The sequence below is a fragment of the Rutilus rutilus genome (genome assembly GCF_951802725.1).
Source record: "Rutilus rutilus genome assembly, chromosome: 9".
Classification (NCBI taxonomy): domain Eukaryota; kingdom Metazoa; phylum Chordata; class Actinopteri; order Cypriniformes; family Leuciscidae; genus Rutilus; species Rutilus rutilus.
In genome coordinates, this window is record NC_140223.1 from 24,656,450 (window position 1) to 24,669,910 (window position 13,461).

Genomic DNA, 13,461 nt, shown 5'->3' on the forward strand with positions numbered 1-13,461 from the left:
GAAAGGTCATTTCATGTGAATATTCCAGAGCTGTTCAGGAACTGATTCAGGAAATGACACATCTGACGCGTCTTACATCTGACATCACTCAGGATATTACAGACTTGTATGTTGCATGTATTTCATCAGTCTACATCATCAGAGCGGTTCTCGCTGTGGTGCGGTTTAAACGGGCGTCTGATGTTGGTGCTGGTGTGGGTTCTTTCAGACTATGTTCACACTGCGGACGATTCCAAACTGTTTTGTAAATCCCAGCACTGATATTTGGCAGCACTGATATTTGCACATGGATCTGTATGTTACTTGCAAACTACCAAATTACTTATGCAATAAAATCTTGCATCAAGCTGGTAGTATTGGGATTATAATTATGGTGTCAACAGAGAAAAGTTTTGAATTGGACATGAAACAAGACTGGATTTGAGCTGATAGTGTGAACAAGTCTATATGTACAGGATGGGGAAACAACTTTTTTTCTTTTCTTTCACTTGAATATTGTTTCAAACTATTTTTCACATACTCTCTGAAAGGTTTATATCATATGTGTTTATTATTTTACAAACAGCAATGGCTGTCTGAATATTTAGTTCATCTTGCAGCCTAGTCCGCCATCTAGTGGCAAGTAAGTAAGTAGTAATCAAACATAATAGCTCTGCTGACAAGGTGAAAGTAGCTTTTCCTGTCATGAACACAATTTATAGTGTAATATGTTAGAGATTAAATAGATATTTGCATGTTTTATTAGGCCTTTTGGGCCATTATGGAGCCATGAAGATATCACTCCTAAGAATCAACACTCAAAAAGCACAGAGCAGCTTACCAACTTCCTGCGACATGTGATGTCTGTATTCAAAGAGTCCAAATCAGGTAAGCCACATTTGTCTTTAGTCATTCCAGTGTTCAACTACATTACCTGGGTGCAGCTTGTGACATTTTATTGCTATTTATAAGGTACAGTACTGGCCAAAAGTTATGTCCAGCCTAGGAAAATCTTCACTCTTTACTCGTATATTAGTACAAATTTGAACAGATTTTGTAAGCATAATGTGAAATTGTGCTAGGAGTAAAAAAAAATTCATTTTCATGTCAAATTGTGTGGATATAATTTTTGGCCAGGCTGTCATACAAAGAAATTATGAATGCTGTTATACAATTTATTCATTTTTGCATAGTAAAATAAAACCTGTAGCTGTAGTTTGCCTTTTTTGCCAAATAATTTTATCAGACAAATACCTTAAATTACATATTTTTCTCAAATTCTTGTAGGGTCAATAAAAACAAATATCGGACATCACTGTTGGCCACTACTGAATGTCTGTTTGCATGTCACATGTTCTGTATGTTTGTAGACATTCGGCTTGAGCAGCAGTTGAGTGAAGTGGCGCTGCAGATGGCTCTGTGTAGCTCCTCCAGGCATTACGCTGGACGTTCCTTCCAGGTGTTCAGAGCTCTGCGGCAGCCCCTCTCAGCGCTGGCCGTCTCCGACCTGCTTTCACGCTTGGTGGAGGTGGTCGGGGAGCACGGAGAGGAGGTTCAGGTGAGGTTTGGGGTCCTTAATGACAGTTTTGACAGATTCAGTGAGTGAATAAACTCACAATGCATCTTCTCCACAGGGTTATGTGATGGAGCTTCTCCTCACTCTTGAGTCAGTCGTGGATAATCTAGCTGAGTGCCTGAAGAACAATGACTTATTTGTCATACTACGGTAAGTTCCTGCCGTATAACATTAACCCTGCAAAACCTGACACATGACACACAAAAAATCAATTTTTTTATTAAAGTTTATTGAAACATTAGACAATTTTTTTATTCTAAAATAAAAACTGTTTGCATATGTGTTTTTGTTGAGTATCATATTTCATAAATCAGACTTTATGGCTTATATAGTATGATATAGGATAATATGGAGCTCACCCTTGATGAGGAAAAACACCACATTTTATTCAGAGGCCCAAACCGAGCAAAAATGTGCAATTTGGTACAGTTACTGACATTTATATTGCCAAAATATAAGTTGAAATTCTGATAGCTTGTAATGCAAATACATGAGATTTAAATATCAGTTATCATATATCTCTGAATTTTAATAAAAGTCTTAATAAAATATTAAAATAGAATATTAAAATGCTTTATGATCAAAGCTTTGTAGTTTTAATTGTGGGGGGTAAAACATATGATGCAGTGCAATACAATTATGATTGAGAGATGTACAAATAAACATTCCTCAAAAGCCTGATGTACCATAATTGATACACATTTTAACATGATTTTTCTAAAAAATGATATGTGGATAATCAAGCAAACCCAGGTTATTTCAGTCCAGAAAGTGTTCATCTTGAAATGTTACTAACAACGTGTAACGTCTAACATGTACCATTACCTGAAACTGTATGTTTTTGCATTTATACTAAAAAATGTAATTGCTAAAAAAATATATAAACTATCAATCAGATGACAGAAGATATGTACCTGGATACAACAGTTTTTTCAGCAAAGCTTTGATCATTATTTAGAATTTAGAGGCTTTATAAATGTGTGTTTCTAATGTGATACAGTTAGCTTTATAGGGTTAAGGGGTCTTCTAACTTCAACATCAAAAGTCAAAGATGCTTTGTTCACTGTTGGTGATAAGTCTATGTTCCTGCAGGGCATCTTCACCAGATCTTCCATCCAGTGGCAAGTTAACGCTAAACCGTAAGAGCACCAGTCAGCTGGACCTGATTCCAGGATCAGGCATGACTTCTGAGCGAATACGCCACCAGCGTAGCTACTCCGTACCCAAGCGCTTTGGCGAGGTTGAGCGTTCCTCTGAGGTTCCCCGGAGTGCCACGCTAGACCGCATCCACCATCACCAGAGCAATTTCTCCAAGCTCCAATCCCTGTCCTCATCCTCCTCCAGGGACAACGTGGTCTCCACCGACCCAGCCAACGCCAACCATCCTCGCAACCTGCTAGCCACCATCTTTTGGGCAGTGGTGTCACTCATGGAGTCAGACTTTGAGTTTGAGTACCACATGTCCCTCAGGTTGTTAGGGAAGCTGCTAGGCCACATTTCGTTAGATAAGCAGGAATACAAAGAAAAGCTGGAGAAGATCCAGATCCAGCTCAAATGGAAGGAGTTCTCTGGGCTTCAGCAGTTGCTTCTGAAGGGCTTCACCTCTGCGAGCACTACAGAACTTACCTTGGAGCTTTTCAGCCAGCTCACACCCGTCTCACGGCTACCAGTGGTGGACACCTCCCAAGCCATAGGTAGACCTTTTGTTACACTGCCAGAAAAATGTATCATTCTAAAATAATTTTCTGTTAATTCACCAATGTTCATGTTAAGTGGGATTATGAAAGCAAATCTGCTATTACCCTTCAGGTTTCCCATTGAATGTGCTCTGCCTCATCCCCCATCTTGTGTTAAACTTTGACTCACCTACTCAATTCTGTAAGGACGTGGCTGAGAGAATTTCTCAGGTCTGTTCCTGTTACTCTGACCTTAAACCACACTATACATATATTTTTATACTTCAGAATCAGAATCTACAGCACATTTGTTTGCTGAAAATCACTAATTTTGATTGACAGATTTGCCTTGAGGAAAAGAACTCCAAGCTGTCCAACCTTGCCCATGTGATGACACTGTATAAAACACACTCTTATACCCGAGACTGCTTCTCCTGGGTCAATGTGGTGTGCCGCTACCTACATGAAGCCTTCAGCGACAGCACGCTCAGCATGGTTACTTACATGTCGGAGGTAGGAAGCAAATAAAAGTTAATCATGCAACTTTTGAAATTTTAAGGAAAAAAACAATGTCCATCCATCTTGTTATGATAAGACAATAATTTGAAGGAATGTGGACATGTACATTCTTTGCATTTAGGGAAACTTTACTTTCTAATACTTTCTGTTTTGTAAACAGTTGTTGGAGAAAGGATTACCCAGCATGCAACAAACTCTTCTGCAAATCATCTACAGTCTACTGAGTCACATGGACCTGAGTGGTATTCAAGCCAAACTTTTCAACATGGAGGTTCTAACAACCATAGAGAAGTTTGTTCAGGTGTGACACCTCATACACAATACATAATTTATCACATATACAATTTACTTAGGGAGTTTTTTTCCGTAACTTAAAATGTATTATACAATTTAGTCATTTGGTAGATGCTTTTATTCACCTACAATGTAGTGTTATATTATGTACAATTATAGAAAAATACTATTGGTTTTATTGATGAATACTATAGCTTTTATTTTCTATGTATTTTACTAGTTTTGTTATGTAATTTTTTTTGTCTGTGTAGTTTTAATTTATATCTATTTCAGTCTGAATCTTTTTTTTTTTTTTTTCAGTAGTTGCCAAGGCATTTTTTTTTATTTAATTTTTTTAAAACTTTTTACATTTAAGTTTATTCAGCTAATATTTATATTTGACTTTTTGATCTTTATTTCAATAAATGAAAATAATTTTAATAGGTTTACTTCAAAATAACAACAGTGCATTTGAGCAGTTTGTGTGTTCTCTGAGAATCAAATATTTATTGTGGGTGCTTCTAAAATTAGTCTCAATGATTACATTTAACTGGTTCATATCATCTAGTCTAAATAAATTTACTTATTGCATAATAGTGTTTTATAGCGTTTCTACTGTAAAACTTTAAGCGGTCTTACATCCTTGCTAAAACCACTGGTTTTCCATCTCTCAACCCTTCATTTTGGAGGGAGAAAAAAAATAGAGAGAAAAAAAACACAACCTTGTGCCAGGTCTATAAATCCAAAGGCACACCCAGCAGCAGTCTATAAACAGTCAGTCCTATTGGCTGCTGTCCACATTACTGAGGCCTTCAGTGTGGCCTCACAGCAAAGACGCTCCTCTGAACTTCTGCTGCTCTCGCCGGGCTTGTGTGTTTATCTCGGCAGAAGAAGAGACGGCTACTGCTCGTGAAGATGGATTGACTGTATGTAATTCTTTGGGAGGTGAGCATGTTTTGTCCTTAAGGGATAACTTAGCTGTTTTGTGTTTGTTTCTGTGACTTTAGACTGCACACTGGAAGGAAGCCTTGAACATATTAAAGCTGGTGGTCTCCCGCTCGGCTAGTCTGGTTTCGCCTTCGTCCCCGCTGAGTAACGCATCCACTGTGGATGTCAGGCGTGTGTGGGACACGCCCTCCAAAGCCCTGCCTGGAAAGACCCTTGACTTTCACTTTGACATTTCAGAGGTATGACATGTCCTTCTTTATTGTCATTATACAGTACAAGTCAAAAGTTTGGCTGAATTAATTTGTCTCATGATCTGTAAAACCCTAAGACTTATCCTTCAAAGCTTGAAATAAGTTTTGTAGCAACCAAAAAGTACCTAGCATTCATGTAAACTATTTAAATACTGTTTATAAACCATCCCAAGATGCACCTCATAAGGTTGGTTGTGCAGGACTGGATTCTAGGAAAAGGGTGGTGACTTTGAAGGAGCTAAAAATATATTTCTGTTATTTCATAGTCTTATAATAATAATAATAATAATAAAACTACTACTACTACTACTACTACTAATGAAAATAATAATAATAGTTATTTAATAGTAATTATCATTATTATTATTTCAATTTACATAGCGCTTTTAATTGCTCACACACTCAAAGCGCTGTACAATACAGGAAATCTCAAGACCGAAAAAACACTAAATAGTATTATTATTAAATGTTATTAATTTTATCATTTTAAAAATGATTATAAAGAATTCGAAAGGTGTTCTTTTGGGTGGTGATGTACGTTAAGTTAGTGAGGTGAGAGTTGGTATATAGGTTGTAAAAGTGAGTCTGCCAGCAAACCACCAAATACTGGCATCCTCTCTGGGTTTGTCCACATTTTCCAAGGTGGAGCTGTGCAGTTTTTTATGTTGTTGCTCCTTTGTATTAGTTTTCTCCTTTAATGTTATTTTACAGTAACATTTGTGTTAATGCAAACTCTGAAGGTTCGGTCTTCTGTTCGAAACTTGATGGAAATATCAACGACCTGGTCTCATTAAAGTGTGGGAACCAAACAGGGAGCTATTTGTGTAATGCATGAATTCCAGGAAATGATGTCACTCCGGCTGTGGCGTTTTGCATCCAGAGCGGCGAGGGCTGGACAGCCCTTCCAAAGTCTTAAAGCAGACTCCTCTGCCCTCTGTCAAATACCTCTGGGACACATTAAGCCTCTTGCAAGTGGGCGAGACAGTAGAAAAAAAACCTCAGTTCTGACGGGGAACTCAAAACAAGCTCGATCCCATCCCAGCAGAAAGGATTTCACAGGAATTAAGGGCAGGTGAATTCAATAAGGGACATCCTGACATTCTCACAAGCTTTGTTTGGCTTGCTTTATTGAAGTTCTCTTTTTCTAAAACTCCTCAACGAGACACAGAGGAGCAGGACCATTGAGAAAAGACATCCACTTTTTCCAGCAGGGTCTGAATTGTTGGTGGGGATCTGAAGCAAATTGAAGTTATCAAAAGGAGCGCGCTGAAATAAAGACTCTTGGGCCGAGGGCCACAAGATTATGATATGAAAAGAAAAGAGCAGACGTGAAATCTCTGGGCTTAAATGGTGCGTTTGTGTGTGTTTTAGACACCGGTGATTGGCCGGCGCTATGACGAGCTTCACGGTTCCCCGAGGCAAGATGGGAAGAACGGAGGAGGGGTTGCCGTGACACGCAGTACCTCCTCTACATCTTCGGGCTCTTATCAAAACAACCACGTGCTGGTGCCTGTCAGCTGGAAACGACCCCAGTCCTCACAGGTGAGCACTCACAGATACGCTCATTGAATTTCTGATGTTTGCTGAAGAACAGTACATAAATACTTTTGCATTTGTATATTCCCTATATTTTAATGTTTTATTTATTATTTTATTTAATTTTGTTTAAATGTAATTGTTTTTATTTTACATTAAATTTAATTTATTTATTTTTAATGTATTTATTTTTTGTGTAATTTATCTCCCAATTTAGAAACGGACTCGTGAGAAGTTGGTGAATGTATTAACCTTGTGTGGCCAAGAAGTTGGACTCACCAAAAACCCATCTGTAAGTGACAAATGTTATCCACCCAGTATTAAATGTTAGAAAATACGTCAGAACCCAGATCGCAAACAATCATTGAAACAATGTTGAGTCAGTGTTGATGCGGCAATGCTAATTGCATTGAATTAATGTTACAAAGTGATGTTGGTTTAAAATCACTTTTGCACCCACAATTAATGTTGAAACAATGGTGAGATTTCAACCAAAATATCAATGATAATGTCAATGAATCTACGTTTTGAAGTGATGTTGGTTCAATATCACTTTTGCACCCTCAATTAAAGTTAAAACTTCATGAATTCATGTATTTCATTAGATTCAGTAACAATAAATCAAAAGAAAATAACAAGCAAGCAAAACAAAGGAACAGATAAATAATAAGATAGATGCACTATTGTTTGAAACCCAGAGAAGTCATGAATGTCAGGTGGTTCAACAAACAAGACTTCTGTATAGGATGCAACTGTGTTTTCTCTCTAATGAGAAAGCATCAGTTAAACTACTGAGAAATGCACATTAGTGCGCATTTTCAAACTATAATTGTTTTTCAACCATTTTTCACTAGACTTGCTAAAATCATGAAGGCCACCCCTAAACCAAGCCCCCAGTGGATTAGAGCAAATTGGGTAAAGTGCTTAGAAATGCCCATCGTGGTTTGAAAACGCCCCACTAATTAAAAATCACCCTCTAGTGTTCTGCAGAGATACATACAGTACCTGCATGATCTTGTGGTCATCAACTACAAATCAGTGTTAGTTCAATGCTATGTCCAGTGTCTCCGCTCATGTGTGCTGTTGGCTTTCATAAAAATTTCAATGCTGATCCAACACACTTTAAAAATTTACATGTCAATCTCAACCAAAATGATGGTTTGGATCAAAACTCAACATTGTATCAATGTCACCGTGTTATTTGGGAAATCATACTGAAGCACTTCCTACAGGTGATTTTCTCATCCTGTGGGGAACTGGACCTAATTGAGCACCAGCCCAGTCTGGTGTCCTCTGAGGACGGCACACGGGACACAGAAAACATGGATGACACCACTTCAGAACAGCAGTTTCGTGTATTCAGGGACTTTGACTTCCTGGACGTTGAACTGGAAGATGGAGAGGTGAGAACATATTTTAAAAAATGAAACCAAAACGATCTGATCCCTCTTGCTTGTGAAGACTTTTGACTTCCAAATTACTTGGGTTGAACTTTGTTTTTCACTGCAGTAAAGTGGATCTTTGGGGAAAGCAATGCTATGCGTTACATTTTTGAAAAGCGTTAGTCAGAGATAAACTATTGTGCTGTTTGCTCAATACAACTGTAACTTTCTTTAACTCTTTGTAATACAATCTCCTCTCCTTGTTTATGTCTGTGCCATGAAGGAGATGCAGGTAAGCCCAGGAATCCTCCAGTGTTGTGCTGTGTGCAGTAGGACAAGACCATATTGTGATGCATGTCCATAATACTGCCTGGAAACTTAATGTTGTGTAACGTTACAAAAACATAAATTATTTTTACCATTTCCTAATCTATGAAATGTGCAAAAGTTCCTACTGAATTTTTTTTTTAATTTTTTTTTTATGAATTATTTCTTTACAACACACTACTGTTAAAAAGTTTGTGGTCAGTAAGTCCTATTTGGGTTACTCTTTTTTTTATTTTTTTTATACAGTACATTCATAATATACCCGCTAACTCACAATGTCAAATTAGTATAAATTAATACTTTTATTCAGCAAGGATACATAAATCTGATCAAAAGTGACCATGAAGACATTTATAATGTTACAAAAGATTTCTGTTTGAAATAAATGCTGTTCTTTTGAATTTTCTATAAAAAAAAATCATTTTTATCACAGTTTCATTGATAACATTTATAATAATAAGAAATGTTTCTTGAGCAGCAAATCAGCATATTAGAATGATTTCTGAAGGATCATGTGACACTGAAGACTGAAGTAATGATGCTGAAAATTCATCACAGGAATAAATTACTTTAAAAAAAATTAAAACAGAAAACAGTTATTTTAAATTGTAATAATATTTCACAATATTACTGGTTTTGCTGTATTTTTGATCAAATAAGTGCAGCCTTGGTGAGCATGAGACTTTTTTTTTTTTTTTTTTTTTTTATGAAACAAATGTTACTGACCCCAAACTTTTGAACGAAAGTGTATTTGAGAAACTTTAAGAATTAACTGGTGGGTAACGTCTAAAAATGTTTTGTCACCCCTTATGCAGTTTTTATTAGATTTCAACATGTCTGCATTTTAACAGCTTGGCTGTCTTATGAAATCATTAGAGTCAGTGCATTGAGGTCATTCTACAAATTTGCTGAGGCTGCAATGCCGCAGAAACACTTAAAAGGGCAGATTCAGCCTTATAAATTTGAAGAGTTTTTATGTCATGGCTGTTTATGAAGCCATCAAATTTTCATTCCAAACTTAGATGTAACAGTATCAAAAACCTTTTGTCAAGTACGATTATAAAAGAAAGTAATTAAAAATGACTGTGCAGTGAAAGTATACTCCTAACTTTTTGCATTTACGTTCAGTGTTTAAGCGAGCTGCCAACTGCTGAACTGGATCTGTGTAGGAATGTAAATGTTGACTCTTGACTCTGATGTCAAGGCATGTGGTTGCAGTGATAACTTGAGCCTCTTCCAATGAAATGGCCTTCAGGCACTTTATTACTTACTCTGCTAGAACACAAATGTGTTCCTGGAGAGAGAGAGAGATGTCCTTATATAACAAACTCACTGACTGAGCACCTTCACATATAGGGCATGCTGTAGCCTATGACTGTCCATTTTGAAATATGGTTTTGCACAATATACCCATTCAGAGGACTCTTTATTTCTCCCACTCTTTCTCTGACAGGGTGAGACAGTTGACAGCTTTAACTGGGGTGCACGGAGGCGTTCCATTGACAGTCTGGACCAGGCTGAAGCCCACCCAATGGAGGAGGACAGCCAGCTCTCAGGAAGTTCACCAAGCCTGTTTCCAATCGTCCATGATGATTCTGACGAGTCTTCTGAGGAAGAGTCTCTCACAGCCAGCCAGATCCTCTCAGCCTCACAGCTAGTAATGTTGAATTTGGTTTTCTTACATAGTTTTGCATTCAGATTAACTGTTTAAAGTTGATGACAAAGCATGACATGCATTTTCTAGCACATTTAGCTTAAAGTCAGCATGAATTTAAAATCTTGCAACAATATCTCTTTTCTGGTGTTGTGTTCACCGGCACAAGGGTGGGAGAACCTGTCACTCACATGAGATCACAGCATTAGCCAACTGCAATGATCCCATCAATTCCAAAAATTAAGTCCCACCCCATTTGTTCTTGTCTGAGAAGCTATTTCACTCAGATATATGTCACAATAGGAAAGAAAAGACTATCGCAACATCCATTTTTGTGCCGACTTTAAACAGAATATTCAGTGGAAAATAATGTAGAGAGGATTTTATCCATAGGATTTTGTCCATTTTATGTCTATAATACGGTGTCCGAGAGAGCTCAATGCACTACAACTGAAGAAAACATATGCAAATAGAAAAAATTACAAACAAATTAAGAAAACATCTTCATCAGTTTGACAACACATGTGCTGCAAATACTCACGACACAACCAAATACAGAAACGCGCTGCAAATACTCACTTCACACAACCAAATACAGAAACACACTGCCAATACTCATGACGCAACCCAATACAGAAACATGTTGCAAATTGTAACACTGTAAATACTCATGAAACAACCAAATACAGAAACACACTGCAAATACTCACGACACCAACCAATACAGAAACGCATTGTAAATACTCATGACACAACGAAATACAGAAACACGCTGTAAATACTCACAACACAACCAAATACAGAAACACACTGCAAATACTCACGACACCAACCAATACAGAAACGCATTGTAAATACTCATGACACAACCAAATACAGAAACACACTGCAAATTCTCACGACACGAACCAATACAGAAACACACTGAAAATACTCACGACACAACCAAATACAGAAACACACTGCAAATACTCACGACACTACCAAATACAGAAACACACTGAAAATACTCACGACACAACCAAATACAGAAACACACTGAAAATACTCACGACACAACCAAATACAGAAACACACTGAAAATACTCACGACACAACCAAATACAGAAACACACTGCAAATACTCACGACACAACCAAATACAGAAACACACTGCAAATACTCACGACACAACCAAATACAGAAACAGGCTGTAAATACTCACGACACGAACCAATACAGAAACAGGCTGTAAATACTCACAACACAACCAAATACAGAAACACACTGCAGATACTCACGACACAAACCAATACAGAAACACACTGAAAATACTCACGACACAACCAAATACAGAAACACACTGCAAATACTCACGACACGAACCAATACAGAAACACACTGCAAATACTCACGACACTACCAAATACAGAAACACACTGCAAATACTCACGACACAACCAAATACAGAAACACACTGCAAATACTCACAACACAAACCAATACAGAAACACACTGAAAATACTCACGACACTACCAAATACAGAAACACACTGCAAATACTCACGACACAACCAAATACAGAAACACACTGCAAATACTCACGACACAACCAAATACAGAAACACACTGCAAATACTCACGACACAACCAAAAACAGAAACACACTGCAAATACTCTCGACACAACCAAATACAGAAACACACTGCAAATACTCACGACACAACCAAATACAGAAACACACTGCAAATACTCACGACACAACCAAATACAGAAACATACTGCAAATACTCACGACACTACCAAATACAGAAACACACTGCAAATACTCACGACACGAACCAATACAGAAACACACTGCAAATACTCACGACACTACCAAATACAGAAACACACTAAAATACTCACAACACAACCAAATACAGAAACACACTGCAAATAATCACGACATGAACCAATACAGAAACACGCTGTAAATACTCATGACACAACCAAATACAGAAACACACTGCAAATACTCACAACACAAACCAATACAGAAACACACTGAAAATACTCACGACACTACCAAATACAGAAACACACTAAAATACTCACAACACAACCAAATATAGAAACACACTGCAAATACTCACGACATGAACCAATACAGAAACACGCTGTAAATACTCACGACGCAACCAAATACAGAAACGCGCTGCAAATACTCACAATGCATATATGATCAAGATGCTAAAATAAACCAAAAACTCAGGTCATTGACAACACCACTGAAAAGTAGACACTAAACAATAAGCGGTCCCAACCAGGTTCATCACTTGTTGGGATGCCTTTGAAACATTTCCGTGCTAGTTTCTGTATTTGGTTGCATTGTGAGTATTTGCAGCACATGTGTTGTCAAACTGATGAAGATGTTTTCTTAATTTGCTGCTGTTTTTTTTATTTGCATGTGTTACCTTCAGTTGCAGCGCATTGACCTCTCTCGGCCACTGTACTATAATGTCTAAATAAACTCTATTTCTCATTTCAGAATGTCAGCTTTTCTCCTACTGAGGAACTAAACCCCATGATCTCCCCGCCTATCTCCTTTGACAACACTCAAGCTGACCCAATTCCTCTTTCCACCCCTACGCCCAGCTTTGAGATCTCACTACCCGAGGGCTCAAACCATCGGGTGAATAAGAGCTTCAAAATGGCTGACCTTTGGGGGCAGACACATTCTTACTCATACCGTACTGTCCTAGAGTTTTTCCATTAACGTGGCTGAAAAATTATAATATCTTTCTGTGCTTGCTTTATCTGTCTGGCTCTGCTTTTAGCATTAATTGATTTTAGGTAGTAGTTGGCTGATCCTGTTTTTCGATTGCAGGCTTTTTTTTTTTTTTTTAATGGGGCATTAGATTAATGTGCAAAGCAGCATCGAGTTGCTCTTCAAAAGCTCCCTGTTTCTATCTGCTAACCATTTCTCCGCTAACTGCTTTTCATCTCTGAGGCCTACCACTGCCTACCACAGTCTCAGAGAGAGGCTCTGGATGAGCCACTAGGGCAATGTGTATGGCTTCTCAGTGGGTGGCAAGGCTGTAACATCACTCACATGCTAAATGCTAGGGGTGCAAATAAAGAGAGTGTACCCATTGCCTGTGGCCATAAACATGAGACCAGACCAATCAGGTGTTGGTCCTTATTTTTAAAGGTCTCTTAATATATCTGAATCTGACATTATTAAAAAAAAAAAAAAAAAAACACTAAAAAGAGAACCGATTCTCGGCATGAAGAGTTTTAGTTTTGAAAGGTCAGTGAAATCTATCTGTAAAATTATGTTGTTGTTTTTAATCATTTTATTTTATTTACTCTGGATTTT

The 13,461-nt window shown here is 37.7% G+C and overlaps 1 protein-coding gene across 4 annotated transcripts in view; it reads left to right on the top strand.

The window, feature by feature from the left end:
- Positions 1-13,461, top strand: part of frya (furry homolog a) — a 69,927-nt gene that overhangs the window by 47,815 nt on the left and 8,651 nt on the right. For 3 of the 4 annotated variants that reach the window (XM_084418712.1, XM_084418714.1, XM_084418713.1), the window contains exons 41-53: positions 746-867; positions 1,350-1,537; positions 1,614-1,705; positions 2,648-3,249; positions 3,365-3,462; positions 3,574-3,744; positions 3,911-4,051; positions 5,031-5,210; positions 6,594-6,764; positions 6,976-7,050; positions 7,991-8,161; positions 9,921-10,124; positions 12,631-12,774. In XM_084418712.1, coding sequence (XP_084274838.1) covers positions 746-867; positions 1,350-1,537; positions 1,614-1,705; positions 2,648-3,249; positions 3,365-3,462; positions 3,574-3,744; positions 3,911-4,051; positions 5,031-5,210; positions 6,594-6,764; positions 6,976-7,050; positions 7,991-8,161; positions 9,921-10,124; positions 12,631-12,774 — 2,359 coding nt within the window. Of the gene's footprint in view, positions 1-28; positions 107-745; positions 868-1,349; positions 1,538-1,613; positions 1,706-2,647; positions 3,250-3,364; positions 3,463-3,573; positions 3,745-3,910; positions 4,052-5,030; positions 5,211-6,593; positions 6,765-6,975; positions 7,051-7,990; positions 8,162-9,920; positions 10,125-12,630; positions 12,775-13,461 lie in introns of all 4 variants that reach the window. The other variant, XM_084418711.1, reaches the window with a different exon arrangement.